Source organism: Lutjanus erythropterus, chromosome 2, assembly GCF_056507025.1.
Source record: "Lutjanus erythropterus isolate fLutEry1 chromosome 2, fLutEry1.hap2, whole genome shotgun sequence".
NCBI classification, from domain to species: domain Eukaryota; kingdom Metazoa; phylum Chordata; class Actinopteri; order Lutjaniformes; family Lutjanidae; genus Lutjanus; species Lutjanus erythropterus.
The window spans coordinates 31,427,905-31,446,349 of NC_139318.1; the positions used below are offsets into that span (position 1 = coordinate 31,427,905).

The 18,445-nt window shown below is 39.2% G+C and overlaps 1 protein-coding gene across 1 annotated transcript; it reads right to left on the reverse strand.

The window, feature by feature from the left end:
- Positions 1-700: 700 nt before the first annotated feature.
- Positions 701-7,816, reverse strand: tarbp2 (TAR (HIV) RNA binding protein 2). Its single transcript, XM_084737122.1, has 7 exons — positions 7,583-7,816; positions 5,283-5,597; positions 5,074-5,143; positions 4,785-4,902; positions 3,365-3,492; positions 2,810-3,005; positions 701-1,238 (listed from the first exon to the last, which is right to left on the reverse strand). The coding sequence occupies exons 1-7, from the start codon at positions 7,633-7,635 to the stop codon at positions 1,081-1,083; spliced, it is 1,038 nt and encodes a 345-aa protein (XP_084593248.1). The 5' UTR covers positions 7,636-7,816; the 3' UTR covers positions 701-1,080.
- Between the last annotated feature and the right edge of the window lie 10,629 nt (positions 7,817-18,445).

Genomic DNA, 18,445 nt, shown 5'->3' on the forward strand with positions numbered 1-18,445 from the left:
TTATAATAGTGTTTGCGCATTCAGGAGTAAATGGGACCAATATGTAGATTTAAAATTTAATTGTAATGTATTTTTTAATTTTACTCACATTAATTAAACTGCTGTTTAGTGTTCATTAATGTGAAAAGTTCTGCATGATCACGTTGCGAGATCCTAAAATGCTCTAAAAGCCAACAGCAGTCCACCTCTTACAACAAAGTCTCACAATACAAGGGCAGTTCATAACACTTTTAGTCATTGAGTCTACTGGTCCTCTTGATTTCTCCTTGGGGAACACTCAAGAGTAACATATTTAGAAAGTTTTAAACCTTATTTGAGTTCATAACATCAAACAAAGATAACATGGCAAATTTCAACTGACTTATCTTGAACTGAGTTTTAAAACAAGAGGGAAAAATGCCCCAAATTCAAATCTTTACATCACAGAGACAAACAGTTTGAGATTTTAGGGCTCAAATTAATAAAGAACAAAAGCCTCATTTTCAATACAAGCTCATCAGGGCAGTCTTTAAAAAAAAAAAACAATTATTATCCTCTGATATCAAATCAGCAGAGTCCTCTTCACTCCAGGTTTCTGCACATGGCTGGAATTTTTTTTCTCTTTCATCCATGCGAACGGGGTTTAAACAAAGCACCAATAATCGTCCCAATTTCAACAAATGCCTTTGACCTTTTGCACTTTTTGTTGCATCAGTGCAGTTATTTGGGGACTCACAGCACGAGCACCATCAGATAAAGATTGTGGGAAAACACAGCTGCATATGGATGCTGAGGAAACAAAAGCTGAAAATGCTTATAAAACTAAAATTATTTGTGGCACATATGCAAAATGTCAAGGAGAGGGGTGCATCAATGAGTTTTTGGGCAAAAAATCTTCGTTGGCAACAATAAGAAATTGATGGGACCAAAAAAAAAAAGAAGAAAAAAGCTCCAGGGTTTTCGTCTGAGGGCAGAAAAAGTCTCTATTTCCAAATATGAGGTAATTCATGTTATTTGAACTCATCACAAAAGTGCCTCCTTCATCCAAAGTGGAAAATATGTAGTGATGAGTTACACCAGTCAGTGGGGAGGCAGATGATATCACTTCCCTCCCGCCATGATTTTGAGGTACTGCAGTGCATTGTGGGCCGCGTTTGCTCGAGCGGCGTCTATGCTCGGAGCAAAGCCGTGGCACACGGTGATTGGCTGTGTGGACAGCTCCACGAGACACTGACACAGGCCGCTCAGACTGCGCTCCTCTGAAACAAGAAACAACAGGAACATTAAAAAAAAAAAATCAAGGGATGTTTCCTTCATCAGATGAATTCAGCAGGATTCTCACAATAAAACATCTCCATCATCACTGCTGTGTTGGAAATGTCCCTGGTAGTTAGAGGACATCATTCTTGATGTAGATGATGTCTCTCATCCTCCACTACAGTATATCTCAGTGGCATTTCAGTGACAGAGATTATCTCTATTATAAATCTGATGAGGGATTTGACAGTTATGACCCTTTTTTCAATCTTCCTCTTTCTATAAATGTGTCAGTGACCACATTTATATGCATTAAGTAACACAGATACCAGCCTTACCTCAGTTAGTTTTATTCCTTTAATGTTTGAACATTTAATATTCTGCAATTAAGTGTAAATTAAAGGTGCAATATGCAACATTCAGCCTCACTAGATGTAAGCAAGCAACTATTTGCTGAGTAAAGATATGATGGTGTAATGGTGTCTTGATCAGAGAATAAAGTCACACTCCCTCTGTGCGTATTAAATTGTTGTATGTGAGCGTGCATGTGAGTCTCTCTCTGTCTCCCCATGTCTGTTTTCAACCTGAACAACTACGTTCAGTTGCACCACTACTGCACTGTCAAGAGTACATGGATGAAATGAAACCTTGATGCAAAGAACGTGCATCAGTGGTATTTGGTAATCGTTCAACTTTCTTTAAGAAATCATTTCAGCTGCAGTTCAGATTTTGCATTTGCTTTTTTCCCAGTAAGGTTTGCATTTTTTTCATCTGTGAAACTGGTGGTCTACTGCGTCTTCTAGTGCCAATGAATGTCACAAATACAGAAAGTATAATTTGATCATTAATATTCTCTGTAGAAGGTAAAATAATGGTAGTTATTCATCACATTTAAATACAAAAAAAACTGAAACAAACATGCAACTTTATGCAATCTATAATCATCTAATGTTTGGTATTACTACTCTATAACATTTGACTTTATTCATCTATGTTTATTAGATAACATGTATTAACACAAACATGTTCATCTCAGAGTCACAAGGTCCTGGCTCTTTAAAGCTACTTCAAGGAACTTTAATATTTTGTTGATTTTGGAGGCTCTTGTGGACAACAGTGGTAGCAGAACAAATATCAAATAAATATCAATTATTCAACTAGTAGATTCAGCACTAAATTAGTCACAGTGTGCCACAAATAAACCTGTCAGCTGAACGTTCTGGTCCGTATGCTGAGTGCTGTCCACATATAAAATGGTTCTCCAGCACAAAACCATAAAAACATGCAGCTGCAAGCTACTTCCTCCATATCTGATGACAGTAATAGAAACCACACAGTGGTAAGCTCAATTACCCATAATGCTGTTGTGCAGATGGTGTAAACCAGATATGAAAGCAGTGAGAGGCGTCCACATCAGACAAAAATCTGCAGCCTGATGAGGTTTAACATATGCACTGTGAACTGAACTCATTCTACTGCTCATACCAACATGCAGCTTCTCATTCATGCAGCCAGTGATTTACATTTATTTTTTAACTATTCAAAGTTAAACTGCTGCCGTTCGTGAACTCACCCAGATCAAGGTAACTGACGTCGAAGCGCTGCTCCACAGACAGATCGCTGAGCAAAGAGCAGAAGTTGGAGTCTGAGGGCATGCCCAGAGGATGGCTGCGGAGCTGGAGGATCTTCTCTCCAGCAGAGTTACGCAGAGAGTCCCACGTGCAGCTGAAGCCTTTACTTTTCCCCGACTCAGCTCTGCTCCCCATGTGCTGTGTGTGCAGCAGAGATGCAATTCATTAAATAAACACTAAATTTATTATCTGACAGCAACATTTATGAGCGAGATAATGGATGACAGGGTGTCAGGTGAACTGTTTATAAAGGGGTTCTGAATAACATGAAGAACAAACAACTGGAAATGGCAAACAAGTACTATAAAAAGCAAATATAATATTTGCATGACATTCAGGGGACATTATTCAGGATGTGGTGAGTACAGTACTTAGGTTCTAGTTAAATGATATGCAGTGTTGCGTATCCTTTCCTATAATGTGCAGAATAAATTAACGTCCAGGATCTTCACAGGCTGGTGCCATCAGACTAAAGTTTGCGTCTGTTTGTTTCTCACCATGGTGAACGTGTCATCTTCTGTGTCGGCGTCGTTGCTGGTCCTCAGGTCCACGGGGACATCATGTATACGCGATAACATCTTAGCTGCTGCGTTTCTCTTGGCGAGCTTCTTAGAGGTTCCTGATCCTGGAGAGAAAGAGGTGTGTGAGTAATTTCGCACAAGGAAATGACCACCAATTGATGCCTAGTCTGATTTACTGATATTCAGAATGACACAGTGACACAACAAAGTGTTTGCCTCATATCTGCTCTAATTTATCCAGTCTAATCTGTATCTTATTAAATGGAATGCGTATATTTCCATCTATTAAAGGCGCATGTAAGCTGTGCCAGAGACCTGTCAGCGCTCCTGCAATTCATGTGTTGCAAGCCGTGATCAACAGATGTGGATTTTTCAATGGCTGATAAAGAGCAGTGCAGCTGATTCCATTATTGCAGGCACATTGTAATCTAATAGACACGGTAACAGCATGTTGTTTTAGATATTTTTTTGTTAATTGAAATCTACAGCATAACCCAATGTATTTTTCCATTTCATCAGAATGTGATGGGTATTTACGGGAGTTTAGGGTATAGTATGTCAGAGTGTAACCAGGGTTTCCCCCTAAGTATCACAAGCTCACTGGCCCCCCAAGATGACCCCCCCCCCCCCCCCCCCCGCCGGGGCCGAAGCATTGGGGATTTTATCTTCAGGGGATGTATCTTTAAGATGCTTTTAAACAACAGTTAGAGTGGGGCAGGTCAACAAATTAAAAGCTATTTATTTTGTCATTGCTGGAAACACAACATTGTACAAAACAGTTCATTGTTAGATTCTTTGTAAAACTCCCCTATAGTTTTAAAATGTCTGTTGGCCCAGTTGAAAAAATTTTTTGCCTGCTGGTACCTGTGAAAAGATACCTGCCACCAGGCCAAACAACTTTGTTGGGAGAAGCCCTGATAACATAGCCCGAAAAATATTTTGATCAGATCTGCTGTCATTTAAAGTGGGAGAATCATGTTAACGCTTAGAAAAGACGAAGGTGACCACGAAATTTTAGGCCAACATTGACAGCAGGAGGCATGAGAGTTCCAGCACGGGGCTCAAAATAATGTTATTCTTCCAGAAACTTGAGAAGGGGAGTGCTACACAGCTATACTGGCTGATCAATTAATTTGTCTTATCATAAGTTGGAGTGAAGATCAGAACTTAGTTTGCTGCCCTGTAAAAGGCAACACGTGATTTCTTCTATTTCAGTGAGCCATTTTCTATTGGCATTATTTCATTAGTAGCAGTAGTGCCGAAATGTTAAATCTATGATGAGCAATTCATTGAATTTATGAGCACAGCCACAAAAGGTGGGTTTGATCTAAGCCAGAGACAAAACCTGTAAATACACACATGATAATCCCTAAGAATGCAACATTATGTGTTTTACCGATCTCCACAAATCTCTCGACTCTGCAGGTCATGGTGAACTCTTTGCGGTGTGCGGGACCAGACTCCTGGGTGACTGTGTATTCTGGTAAACGCCATCCTTTCTGCACCACCAGTTCCTGGCAGAAAGATACACAAAGGAATTCTTAAAACAAAAGCCACACACCTGTAAACTGTGCAGATGTTGTTAATAACTACCGATTACACAATGGCGGCGTTTATCAGCAGATAAGTCAAACTGCAAAAATCCTTAAAACCTTAAACTACAGCAGTTATCTTGGTTTATTCACCTGCAGGGCGCCTACAGGGTTGCATTCAGACTGCTGAGAAGTGCCTGAGGTCTTCATCTCTGACTGGGAGCTGTACAGAAGATCCCGACAAAACAAGAGGAGTAAGAAATGAAACCACACAGACCTCTATCTCAAATGTGATCAGCTGTCTATGTATCAATTCAACTTTGTAGCCAAGAGAGTGAAGAAATGAAAAACAGAAAACTGACCCGTCTCCATCAGTAGATACGTCGACCCCAATAAACCCGTCTACTCCAACACCAACTCCGGCGGGACCTCCGAGGCCTCCCTTGAGCATCTTCAGAGCAGCCTCGGCTGCTTTGTGCTTGGCCGCCTTCTTGCTGGGCCCTTGGCCGGTGCAGCTGATCTCTCCGACGGAGACGCGGAACGTGAAGTTGGGCTGGTGGGCCTGTCCCTCGGCCTTCAGCAGGTCGTACACTGGGGTCTTACCTATCCGCGTTCCATACTCCTGCAGCAGACTGATGGGCGTCTTCCCGGGATTCACAGCCAGCATTTGCTCAATACTAAACAAAAGAGCAAACCTGGCATGAGAGACCGTCAAGCAACTGTTGATTCATTTATAAAGCTTCACTACATTATGTCATTCAATCCTTTTAAGAAACATTTAAAGATATTTGCATGATCAATTCAGAAATGTGCTCTTGTGCTTTTGTTTGCAATGATAATCTTTTGACATTCTTTCTCCTGAGTACATTCATTACTGCACTGGATCGAGGCAAACTTAATTAAAGGGTCGCTTCACCCAATCTACATAAGGTTTTGAGATAGTCAAGCCACCACCCCAATACAAATCAGTTCTTTTTTAAAAACTGCATTAACAGTGCTCACAGCCTTGGAAAATTAAATATGAAACCCCGTCCCCCCCGTATATTGTGGCAAGTCAAATCTTAGCAGTGGATAATTTTAGAACTTAAGCAAATAAAATCAAACACCGTCAGCATGATATGACTACACCATGTAGACTTATTTTAGATGAGCTTGCACAAACCACAATTTTGTCAACTATGACTTGGAAATTTCATTATACAAAAGATAAAGTGTATAAAAGATCCTATGAGAAAACGTTGTCAAATGGCATTAGAGACTAGTGGCTGTCTGATATGATTAAAGGCTGATGCTGACAAGAGCAGGACAGGCGATGGCTGATATCAAAACAAAGACAAGTCATGTCAAAGTTGCATTATTTCATGCACACTACAAGTCATAGCTTCTTATCTTTGCCAGCAACATGTTGTTCACTCTGTACATAATGTATGCTTAAATCTAGTTAGTAATGGTTTTAGATTAGATTTGCAATCATTTTAGAACAGAGAAGAATGCTAACATGCAGAAAATATGATGGCAAATTAGGAAATTTGTGAGGCTGCATTTGCATGATAGCACATTCAATTTAGTTGCCAATTTATTAGGTACATATAGCTAAAATCAATGTGGTATAATACAACGGCCCTGCAATGAATCCCCCCCACCGTGAAGGTTATGATGATCAGTTACTGTTGAATCTGTTTTAGATAAGTGCAGAATCAAGTATATGGTCATTTTGGAGGCTGTAAGTTGTGGTGTTGCTGAACTGTATTGTGTTACACTGTCAGGTGTTTCTGTTATTTCAACTATTAATCAGTGATTATGAGCACAATAACAGAAACACTTCTCTGCATTGGCTTTAGCTATGTGTACGTGATAAACCATTATCAGAACAGCTTCATGCTTGAAGTTTGTGCATGTTTTCTGCAGGGCACTGGTTTTCAAAATGGGGTCTGGGGACCAACCGGGGTCCTTGAGTGGTTTGTATCACTGTGTTTAGAAAGTTGAAACATCAAGCAAAGAAACAAGGCTGGCTGTTGATTGATTTAATTTATAGTGATCCTACTTTAATTATTGATTTCCTGTAAAGACTTATTTTTTATCTTTAAACCTTTTAACAAACAAACAAAAAACAAACTAAAAAATGACTTGGAGGGAAATTCTGTCAAATTGTGGGTCTGTGATACAATGTGCTTCTATTATGGTGGTCCTTAATATGAAGAGGTGCTATAGATAACTGTGTACACTATTTACAGAGTGTTATAAAGTGGTTTATCTATAAAGTTTATTCTGTATTGTAGTAAATTGGTCTGCATATGCCCACATTGTAAGTGTAGGTCTCTAGGAACAACCAGCTGCAAAACAGTAAAGCGGTTATCGACAAGTGGAACAGAAAAAAGAAAATATTTTGTTGATCATAGATCCTCGATGGAAATTTAATGACTAACAGCCAACTAAGGTTGGTAATTGGATCTTTTTCAATCACACATCTGGCACCTCATCTAGAAGCTATCTGAGTAAAGTTTACACAAACAAAATGTCGGTCAATTAATCGTAAATAAACCCTTACTTTTGTTGTGGTGAACACTCAAAATACACCCATTAATTTAAAGACTAACTAATAATCAGACTGTCCCCCAGCTGGTCGCCGTGCTACGTTAGCTTAGCATCCGTGCAGCTTCACCTGGAGCACCCGGAGTTTCTCTTCCAGCTGTCCGATGCTGTCTCGTCGTTCATTCCCTATTTCCCGCAGACAGAGCCGATCGGTTTCGGATGGTTAATCCCCCCACCAGAACAGACACTTGCTTTCATTTGATGGTATTTTACCACACAGATAAAGAGGCAACGGCATGTGAAGAGCAAACGAAGCCCCCTTTTCTCTCCCACGGAACGCAGCCAAGTCGTTTTGGAGCATAAATATGACGTAGCACGTATCCCCGCGAAACTCGAATTCTCATTGGTCCGTAGACGCTTTGGGTTAGTTCCTTTCGTACACCGGAAAACACCGGCGGGATTCTTTCAAAATACAACACCTAAAAAGTTCAAATTTCCAAGTATTTATGTGCAGCAACATCCATGGACGATTGTTTCATCACAACAGAAACAGGTGAATAAACACTTACATTAAATAAACTAAAATTAACCTTACTTGTAATGCAATTACAGTACCGAAATGACACTATCAAAGTTTAGTTTTAAAACTATTAACGTTTGTGTGGGAACTGCTGCATTAAAAACAAAAGAAACGGTTGATACTTTATGAGGAGTTAACGGTAACAGTTTTTAGCTAGCCGGCCAGTCAGCTAGCTAGCTGAAATCTTTTTAGCGTCCTTTATTGAGCAATAGATTTACGAACGACGAAGAACAGCAACTGTTTGAGTAAGAGAAAACAAACACACAAACAGATGTGAATAACACAAAACAAAACCATATAAACACACAATTGATAATGACAAAAATATATATAAAAGAGATAAAGTTTAGTGAACCCACAGATGCAAAAATCAAAAGCACAGGTACAAAAAGAGTGAATGATAACTATAAAATATAAACAAATAAAACATGACATAAAAAATATACACCAGCTACATACATTATATAGACCTTTCCTAACTAAGAACTATACTAAGAAATGTAATTTTAAACATTATAATATTGGCATGTAACATGGATAATTGCACTGAGATACAAGCTGCAAATTCACATGATGGTTCCGCAGTATCAAAAGATACTGAGATACAGTATAGATACAATATCAGTAGATAATATTGCACTAGATTACTGCAGTGTAAATATAAATATGTACTCAAGTAAGTGCCAGTACCAGCTGTAGCCTGTAACCTGAGTACATGATAGTTGTTTCTACCTTGTCAGCCTCCTGAATGTAAGCAAGAGGTTGACAAGAGAGCATTTGTTGTGCTCGACAGCCTCTATTGCTTTCAGTAATAACGGTTTGTTATGACTAAAAGGAACCAGAAGAGGGCGACAGTCAGTCACTGATTTGCTGATGTGACAAGACTCTGTCGGGACTTCGTTAGTACTTTGGGGCCTTGGGCTGCCTGGCACCTGTCATCTCCACTATAACCCAACACAGACACACAACAAAGTTGCTAAAAGTTGTCCTAAAGCTAAAAATAGGGTTTGGACCCAGACTAACTGTGGTTTGTCTACCCATAAAGACTTACAAAGACAAACCTCTCTGTAATAAATAATAACAGCAAACCTTATGTATGCCTCAAAACAAAGGTACAGTGTGCTTTAAGTTGGAAAACCAAGACTGAGGTATTTCACCACTATAAATAGGCAATTAAAAGTGCAAAAAATGACATGAAAATGAAAAGAAAGAAAGAAAATGTCTAATCAGCAGTCAATTATAAATCAAAGGGGTGCAGCACAGTGTAAAAACAGAATAAAAACAGCAATAAAATAAGTATACAAGTAAGAATCCATTGAAAAGACAATAGGCCTTTGTTGCCTTTAACCTACCCTGTCTGGGTGTGGTGGGGTAGAAATTAGAGCCCAACTTGTACTGGATTTTTGTGGCTATAATGTCAATATAAGAAAGTAAAAACAATTCCAAAATTGATATATTGGCTCATGTTCTTTGTACAGAATATAATATATAGATAATAGAATATATAGATAATACATGATTACAGTTTACCAATAAACTTAATTGTTTAAAATGACATCAGGGCACTGAAACAGTAAACTTTTACCTGCATTTTTAATTATTATAAATAACTATAAACAAAAAACACAAATAATATATAATGTAGATATATAGAACACTTAAATTAAGAAAAAGGATAAAATATATGTAAAATGCTGACTATAAAACCAAAAAATAAAAATGCATATAGCTGTAATAGGCCAATGTGGACCAATAATATCGTTTGGCTGATACTGGTCAGGCTCGAGTAGGAATATTTCATTTATGTATAGTCTAGGCCAGCAAAAAGTGACGGTAATGCAATTAATTATATAATAAAACTACATCCCTAATTTTGGTGTAGTCTCTTTGCTTAGTTTGGATCCCTCTGCCTTGTTGGTGAGCACCCAGAGGAGTCGTGCAGACCCTTAAAATCCTTTGGACCCACAAAGTTCAAAACCTCCTGCCCAACTAATGTAGCAGCACTTCCATAAAATATTTCAGTACATTTTCCACCTTTCCATCATTTCCTTTATTTCTGCGGCTCGACGATTAATCCCACGATGGTTTGCTCGTAAACCCCTGCTGGCCACGGTTAGAAACAGAGGCTTGGACTCTGACGGCTTCATTCACTGGCATCCGTGTGTGTCAATGTGGAGAAGCACATTTTGCCAAGTGCAACACAAAGTGAACTGGCCATGACAATGAGTAAAGTTGTCTCCCATTTGAACTCCCAAACCTACAATCAAAGCAGCAGCATGATTTATCTGTAACCAGAGTATATACCCCTCCTACTCGTTATTCATACTTTCAGCATTAATTTGCTTTGTTCGCCGGGCCTTCATTTGTCAGTTGAAAGCCCTAATTTATTGACCTATAACGTGATAATGTGAGTGTTTTTATTGAGCTTGTGGTTAAATCACTGCCTGAATGAGATCAGAGATGAATCTTAGCAGTTGCAGTACATCCAGAATGTATGCACACACAAACATGCTTTCCTTTCCCCTGTCTTGGCCGAATGCATGAGTGTGTGTGGTTCTTCTGTTGCCAAAATCATCAGTAGATATCTTCAAGCATTTGAGCTGTATGAATGCTCTTTTTCCCTCCTTCCACAATATGATGTGTTTCCTTTTTTGTGTGTGTTTTGATCCCTCTTGCGGCCGAGCTGTGCTGTGGTGAGGCGCGGGTTCGAGTGGCGCTCCTGTGTTATTTTTGGCAGCTGCAGTGGTTGGTGGCTGTTGAGGAGAGAGGAGACAGAAGGGGGATAGCATGAAGCCCGAAAAACCAGAGGCTGTTTAAGGGATTTCTGTCTGAAGGAATTGCTTTGTAATGATCAGAGACTCATTATGAATGTGTGTGCGTGTGCGCAGTCATGCATGGAGACACACACGCACACACACGTGTTAAAAAAAAAAAAAAAGGCTGGCATGCACATTTGTTCATTTAACACTTCACAAACACCTCATATACATGTTCTCATTCACAGACCACACACTCAGAGTTGCTAAATTGCTTAAAGGGATAGTTTGGATTATTTGAAATGAGGTTGAATGAGGTGCTTATCAATAGTCAGTGTATTACTGTAGATGGTGGTCGGCACTCCTTAACTGCAAGCTATATTTAAAATATTTTCACTGCTTTATCTTGCTGTCAGACAGCCTTTTCAGACACGAAACAGCTGTTACATAAACCAAAACTCTATTTCTGTCAACCAGACTCCATATGCAAAATTAGTCATTTTTACCTCGCAGAACACAGGAAGTACTGGTCTGCCGCTTCGATCTGTTAGTTCATTTGTGTTATTGTGTGACTTTAGTGTTTCAAAAAGTTAGTTTGGATTCACAAAAAGATACACAATAACACAAACTAACAGATTGTTTGCAGCACTAGACCAGCAACTTTTGCTCTTTTAGCAAAAGGAGTCCTGTTGAGTGAGAGAGAGAGAGAGAGCTTTGTTTGGCTTGTATAACAGCAGTTTAAAATCAGAAAAGTAATATTAATTTAAGAGTATGCTCTATTAATCATAGTTTCATGGCTTTACATTGCTCTCAGCATTTCTGACAAGAAGTGTGTACACTGAAATTATATATATATATTTTTTTTTCTTTTTTAAGTTAGCTTCTGCGCTGCTTCTTCAAACTGAGGGCATGCTGATGGCCATTAACTATAGGTAATACACCGACTATTGACAAGTAACTCATGCAAACCACCTTCAAATAATCCAGACTATCCCTTTAGCATGTTCAGTACTTAGTTTTTTCTATCCATGTATAATGGAGCTGACATTTAAATCTACAAGCAAATATAAATATTTGGGCTAATTTATTTTTCAGTCACTCCGTTCCTGTCACATGGGAACTATTGCTAGTTTGTCAACCACTTTGGTAATGCTCTCTCTCCGCTGTGGGAGTCAGTCTGAGACATGCCGCCCGCTCAGGCAACATGCAGTGTCAGACATTCACGCTCCTCCCTCCACGCTTCTGAAAACACCATTTGAAAAAGATTTTCTCCAACTCTATTCTTGGCCCCAGATCAAGAGAACGTTATTACTCTGCTTTATTTATTTATATATTGTGGTGGTAATGTGTGTGAATGTATGCGTGCGCGTGTGAGTGATGTGTAATTGTGTATGTATGTGTGTTAGCCCACAAAGATATTTCAATTTCTTCAGAATATTAAATAAACATGCAGCAGCAGCAGCAGCTTCAGTGGAGCGCTGCCTGCCAGTGGGTTTTGGGTTGGATGGGTGGCGGTGCTGGTGGTGAAGGGGGGAGAGGGGGTTTGTGGCCGTGGCTCTCGGGGGGTGAGGCAGCTCATGGTCAGGGCCCCCGCCGGACACACTGGCGCCTCGCGCTGGAGGACTTCTGAACCACCACACTCCTCCACCAAAACCCTGCCAACCCTGGCTCCCTGCTCCCGCTTCCAACCCAAATCACTCAGTCCTCTCACTGTCTCTCGCTCTTCTCCCTCCTTCCTCTTTTTCCTTCTTCAGTTTCCTCATTCAGTTGATCCAAATCCAGATTCATTTGCTATTTGGCCGCCTTCTCATTTCTCACTTACTGCCGTACTTTCAGTGGCGGGTCTCTCCGATTGTGTTTTCTCTACCTTTTCTCCTGAGGATTTTGTGTTTTTTAACATATCCACCACCCCTTTTCTGCACTGTCTCTCGCAAATCCCTTCACTTAAAATGTTCCAAGGAAGTATTTAGTGGCTTCAGCTTTTAAAAAAAAGTAAACAAGAATGGTTTGGGCTGTACGTCAGTCAGAATACCATCAAGATAGTGAGCATTTTCAAAAGGAAAGAACAGTTTATGGGCGCTTGAGATATTTGTAAGTGTATTAGAATATAATTGGCCAGGGGATTTTCCAACCATCTCCAAGAGATATAGCACTATTCCTCTTGTAGATGAAAAAAAAACTTTGCATTGTGGCCAAAATGAGGTAAACCATATATGCTCTCACTTTAGATCCTTATAAGCAATCTTAAAGGGACAGTTCACTCCAAAATCAAAATTATCTGTTGTTCCTCTTACTTATAGTGCAAGTTATCCACCTAGATCATTTTGGAGTTTTGGAGATATCAGCCTTAGAGATGTCTGCCCTGTCTCCATTAAAATGGGACTAAATGGCACACGGCTGGTGGTGTTCATAGCACATAAAAAAAAAAAAAAAAATCCTGAAAAATTCAACACCAGTGTCTCTTTCCAGAAATCATGACCCAGTTCCTCAAGATAATCTACAGACAATCTACTACTTTCTTTCTACTCTAGAATCTTATAGAAGTATTTTCTTTCTGTGTTAAAACCTACCAGAAAAAAATTCTGTCTATGGTGGAATCTACTGGAACTACTTTCTTTTTACGTTTTTTTAGTGCTTTGAGCACCACAAGCCGAGTGCCATTTACTCCCTTTATATTTGAGAGATGGCAGAGATCTCCACAGCCAATATCTCCAAGACTCTGCAACCCACACTAAAAAAGTCTAACTGGATAAAAGCCACTGTAGGTAGGAGGAAAATATGTGCTTTTGGTTTTTTGGATGGACTGTCCCTTTAAAGGTAACCTTGAACTTGACCTTGACCATAAATCTGAAATCTGTATGTCAAAAGAATGATATACCATGATTAGTAAATATACTTTAATATTTCATAATGAAAAATACTTGTGATCACTGATAAAAAGCCAAAGAATGTACTTTATTCATGCCTTGTGGGTAAATGTGGTTATTCACAAAGCTCCTAACTGCACCTACGGCTGCGTATAATTAAATTATGGATGTCAAACATCTTAAGTTGAGTGGATATGTCTTTACGTGTCACACATGCAATTTTCTTAACTTAATTTTCTCCTGGAAGCAATTTGTCATCCGGAGGCCATTAAATGGGAAGCATATTATCTTTTTAAAGGGGCACAGAGTCACCCACAACCCTCCCACAGTTTCTATAAACAAAATGGCCTCATTTAGTGCCGCATTTGGTGCACTGGGCAGCAAGGGAGTACTCCCTTTAAACTTTAAAGGCAGTTCGAGGCTTTAAGAGGCTGCGGCACTGTATGGTTAGAGTTAGAAATATGAAAAGCACTCCAAGTTTGATGATGCAAGGCACGCAGACAGCTGTTTGTTTAGCCAAAAGTGAGAGGGTGGTCTAACCTCCATCACCAATGTGATAATAAGTCAGTGAGGAGAGATAGGACGTGGTGCTGCAAGATACAAGAGTGTTGCATCAGCTGGACTCAGAGGCATGTCACCACAATGTGTGCTGGGTTTACAGCATAAATGAAGAACTCCACTTAAAGGCATAGTTTGGATTTTTTAACGTGGGGTTGTATGAGGCGCATATTGATAGTCAGTGTATTACCTATAGTAGATGGTGGTTGACAAGCTCCCAGTTTGGAGAAGCAGCAGGAGTCTTGGTGTAGGAAAAAGTAGTGCTGTGGACAGGGTCAGCATCAAAATATTGTATTTTAGCCGCATAAAAAGTACCACCTTACCAAACCAGCATCAGTTTAAATATATGCTATATTTAGAATATTTTCTCTGCTTAGCTTGCCATCAGACAGCCCTTTCTCATGTGAAACTGACGTTACATGAGCCAAATATTACTCATCCAAACCAACCAAACTCCATAGGCAAAATCATCATTTTACCCTGCAGAACACGGGAGTCGCTGGTCTACTGCTGATCCAGTGAGTTAGTTAGTTTGTGTTGCTATGCATTTTTGATATTTTAAAAGGTAAGTTTGGATTCACAAAAGTCACATAATAACACAAGCTAAGAGATCGAGGCAGTGATAGACATGCGACTCCCATGTTCTGCAAGGTACAATTACAAAAGTAGTCTTTGCTTATATAATGGTGGTCTCCCAACAGAAAGGGCTGTCTGATTGCACAGTAAAGCTGTGAAAATAATCTAAATAAAGTGTACACTTAACTGATATTGAATTTTTTTTAGGTGGGATGTTTTTAAAGTGGCTAAAATACATTGTAAAAGTTCAAGGCAACTTTGATGAGACTTAAAAAAAAACTTAAAAACTAGATTTTTAGGTTTAGTTTTAGATGTTGAGCACAATTCAAACTCTTATGTTCTTCTAAGGTTTTAAAAAACTAATAATGTTTTGTGGAGACAATTTACTTTTCTTCTTTAGATCAACTTGAAATTTTGAGTATTGGAGTTACTAATTTAACATTTTCAATTGCAACCATTTATTTTTCAGGCCCTCAAATAATGACAAATCAGGATCACAGCTCACTGTGAACAGTTTTTAAAAATAATTTTTTGGAGGGGTTGCTAAAACTCAAACATTCATGTTTATCAAACAAAGAAAAAGTAAATTGTTCAGTTTATTTCAAAACTTGAGCATTTGAGTTTGATTCAAAACTCAAGAATCAAGTGAGGGCAGTTGCCTCGAAAATATGAGTTTTCTCAACTTTCTTTTTTTTTTTTAAGTTGTACATTTTGTTGCTGACCCTGTCTACAGCAGTACATAGCTTACTGTAGCTTTCTGCACCAGGACTCCTGCTGCTTTTCCAAACTGGGGGCATATCGACTGTCATCTACAGTAGGTAATACACTGACTGTGGATAAGTACCTCACACATCCCTGCTTTAAATAATCCAAACTAGATTTTCTGTCAGTGAGGCACATCTATCCTACTTTTTTTTTGTAACGTGCCGCTTCCGTTCCTGACAAATGTAAATGATGGCCAATAGTGATAAACAAAGTCAACATAAAGTAAATCTGCAAGACAGTCTGACCTTTTTACCTCTTGCCCTGTCTTATCTGTTCTGTTTTCCTCTTCATGCTCTGTTTTATTCAGCCTGACCTCTCCTGCTCTTCAGGTCATGTTATGGCTCACTCAGGTCAGTTTACCTTTCCCCTTTGCAGAAAGACCTTATCTTGTTTTTACTTAAGGCCTGAGCGCTGAGCCTCGGGACGTGCTGACATTCTTTTTCCCCTTCTCCCCTCCCCGCTCTGCCACAGAGACCCAGTCACACCTGCAGACACCTGTGCTTTTGTCCTCTTTTATGCCTCCCACAAACCCCCCTACACTCCCCCGCCCTGGGTTTAGTAAGCGCCCTGTGCCTGTGGCTATGTCAGAGCACAGTCTATTGTTTTACTGACTATTCAGTTAGGAGCAGATAATGACAGGAAAAGGAGATTCATTAGCATTTTGTTCAGCACATCATGATGAGTCATTTTAAACAGCTGGAAGCTCCCTTGAGTAATTCATTAAGCAGAAGTTTATGTAACTCATCAAGTCTTATGGCTAAACCAAACACTGCTTGAGTGAATGTTATAAAATCGCCTCTTTGTGTTAGTTAGGTCGGCAATGGGCTGTGTGATGGCTTTAACAGGTGTGCCTGGAATAACCTTTTTAGTCCTAGGTCTGTGCATTACAGCGAGTGCAGGGGCACGACATGTGGGCAAACCATATGGAACAGATTGTCCGTCTTCTTCTTCTTTCGCCCCTATGTGTCACCCCATGTATATTTTTCTTTTTATGACCTTATTTGAAGCGACACTTAATGTTTCCTGGCTTTCTAAATAAAAGAAGTAAAAATAAAGTTAAGGCTACAGTATGCCACCACCACCACCACTGCTGAGGGAAGGAGTGTATTTTAAAAAAGGCAGAAAATACCAGTAGCAGCCACTGACCATCTTACTAAGTCTAACCCCCCTCCCCACCCCACCCTCCTCACCCGCTGGCCTGACACACCCTACCCATACCCCATTCCCCCTGTTTGCCTTTTATGTTGTGGACTCGACCGTGCGCCCACTTCAGACCACCATAAACATGTCGGTCCCTGATGACAGAGTCGGCCCCGGGACGTTTTATATAAATTGACCTCAACTACAGCTCATTAGAATCCCTAAATTGGAACCATGCAGCCTGGGAAGTGTAAATGTTACAACAGGAGGAGCGTCAGTAGCTTCAGGGGGGTTCCAGCTGTACAGGTCTTTACCTCTGCCATGAAACTTACTTTATACATGAAAGATTTTGTTATCCATTTTTCTGTTTTTATGATTAGTGAAATTATTGGTCTCTACAGGACTTCACTAGCTTTTTTTGGGGGGGTTGTTGCAGCCTAAAATGCCTGATTCCATGAAAGCTTTTCTAAAAAAGTTGTGATGCATGATGTGATTGCAAATCCTGCAAGGAAATTGTGGGATCAAGTGAAAAATGCAAAAAAAAATAAATAAATAAAAGTTTTTTAAAAAATAAAATATTAAATGCAGCTTCTTATGTTGAGAATAAATCCACATTCATTCCTGAGTGTTCCTTACCAAACCTTAACCAAACCTTAACCTTACCAAAAAGGCTCAGAATTACAAAAAAATTAACAAAATATGTTTTCTTTGTAAATGAAGAAGTGCTCAAACTGAGTCAAAACAGTAAGCGCAAAATTATTAAAAGTATAAAAGTGGACAGAGCGTTGACAAACGTCAACAACAATGACAAATCTTTCATCCTTTTCAGCGAAAAATAGTAAATAATAAAATATAGAGTCACTTTATTGAGGCGTATATTTATTACATTTGCACCATTGACTGCTTTGATGGGTGGAACTCGCAGGCAGCTACAATGATGATTGGACAAAATTGCAATGCTGAATGTCACGCAGAATTCACTAGGATTAGTTCAATTTGTGTTAACTGTTATGATCCGAACATTGCAGCTTCCTGGAAGGACTGAATTATTAATTTAAATGGACATTGGTGAGAGGGATTGCTTGTCATCTATCTCAACCATCACATGTTAACCACTATGATTATTAACATATTGTAAAGATTATAGGGTTGCAATGATTAATAATCAAGTTGTCAACAAGTAAATTAATTGCTTACTATTTTGATAATTATTTTAAGTCATTTTTTAAAGAAAATTCTCTGATTCCAACCTCTCACATGTGAATATTTTCTGGTTTCTTTAGTCCTTTTTGACAGTAAACTGAATATCTTTAAATTATGGACAAAACAAGACACTTGAGGTCATTGCCTTAGGCAGAGGACCGCAACCTTTACTCTCAAAAGAGCCATTTTTTTGCCAAAAAGACCTCAGAGATACAAGGCTACCCACTGACAAAAAATTTAAAGGATAAGGCAGCAAGCTGTAAATGAGCTACAGGTATTAAAACTTTATTTTTTTTCCGTTGTATAGGCTACACATTTTTACAGTTGGGGAATGTAAGAATACTTTAGACATACAACAATGAAAATTAAAATAAAAATAAAAACAAAATAACTGTTAGTCATTTCCATGAAATTCTTTTGTCAAAGCCACAGGGAGTCACTGGAGAGAGCAAAAGAGCCACAGGGTTGCTTAACCCTGACGTTGGGCTTTACAAAACACAATTTTTACCCTTTCCTGACATTTCTGACAGTTTATGGACTAAATAGAT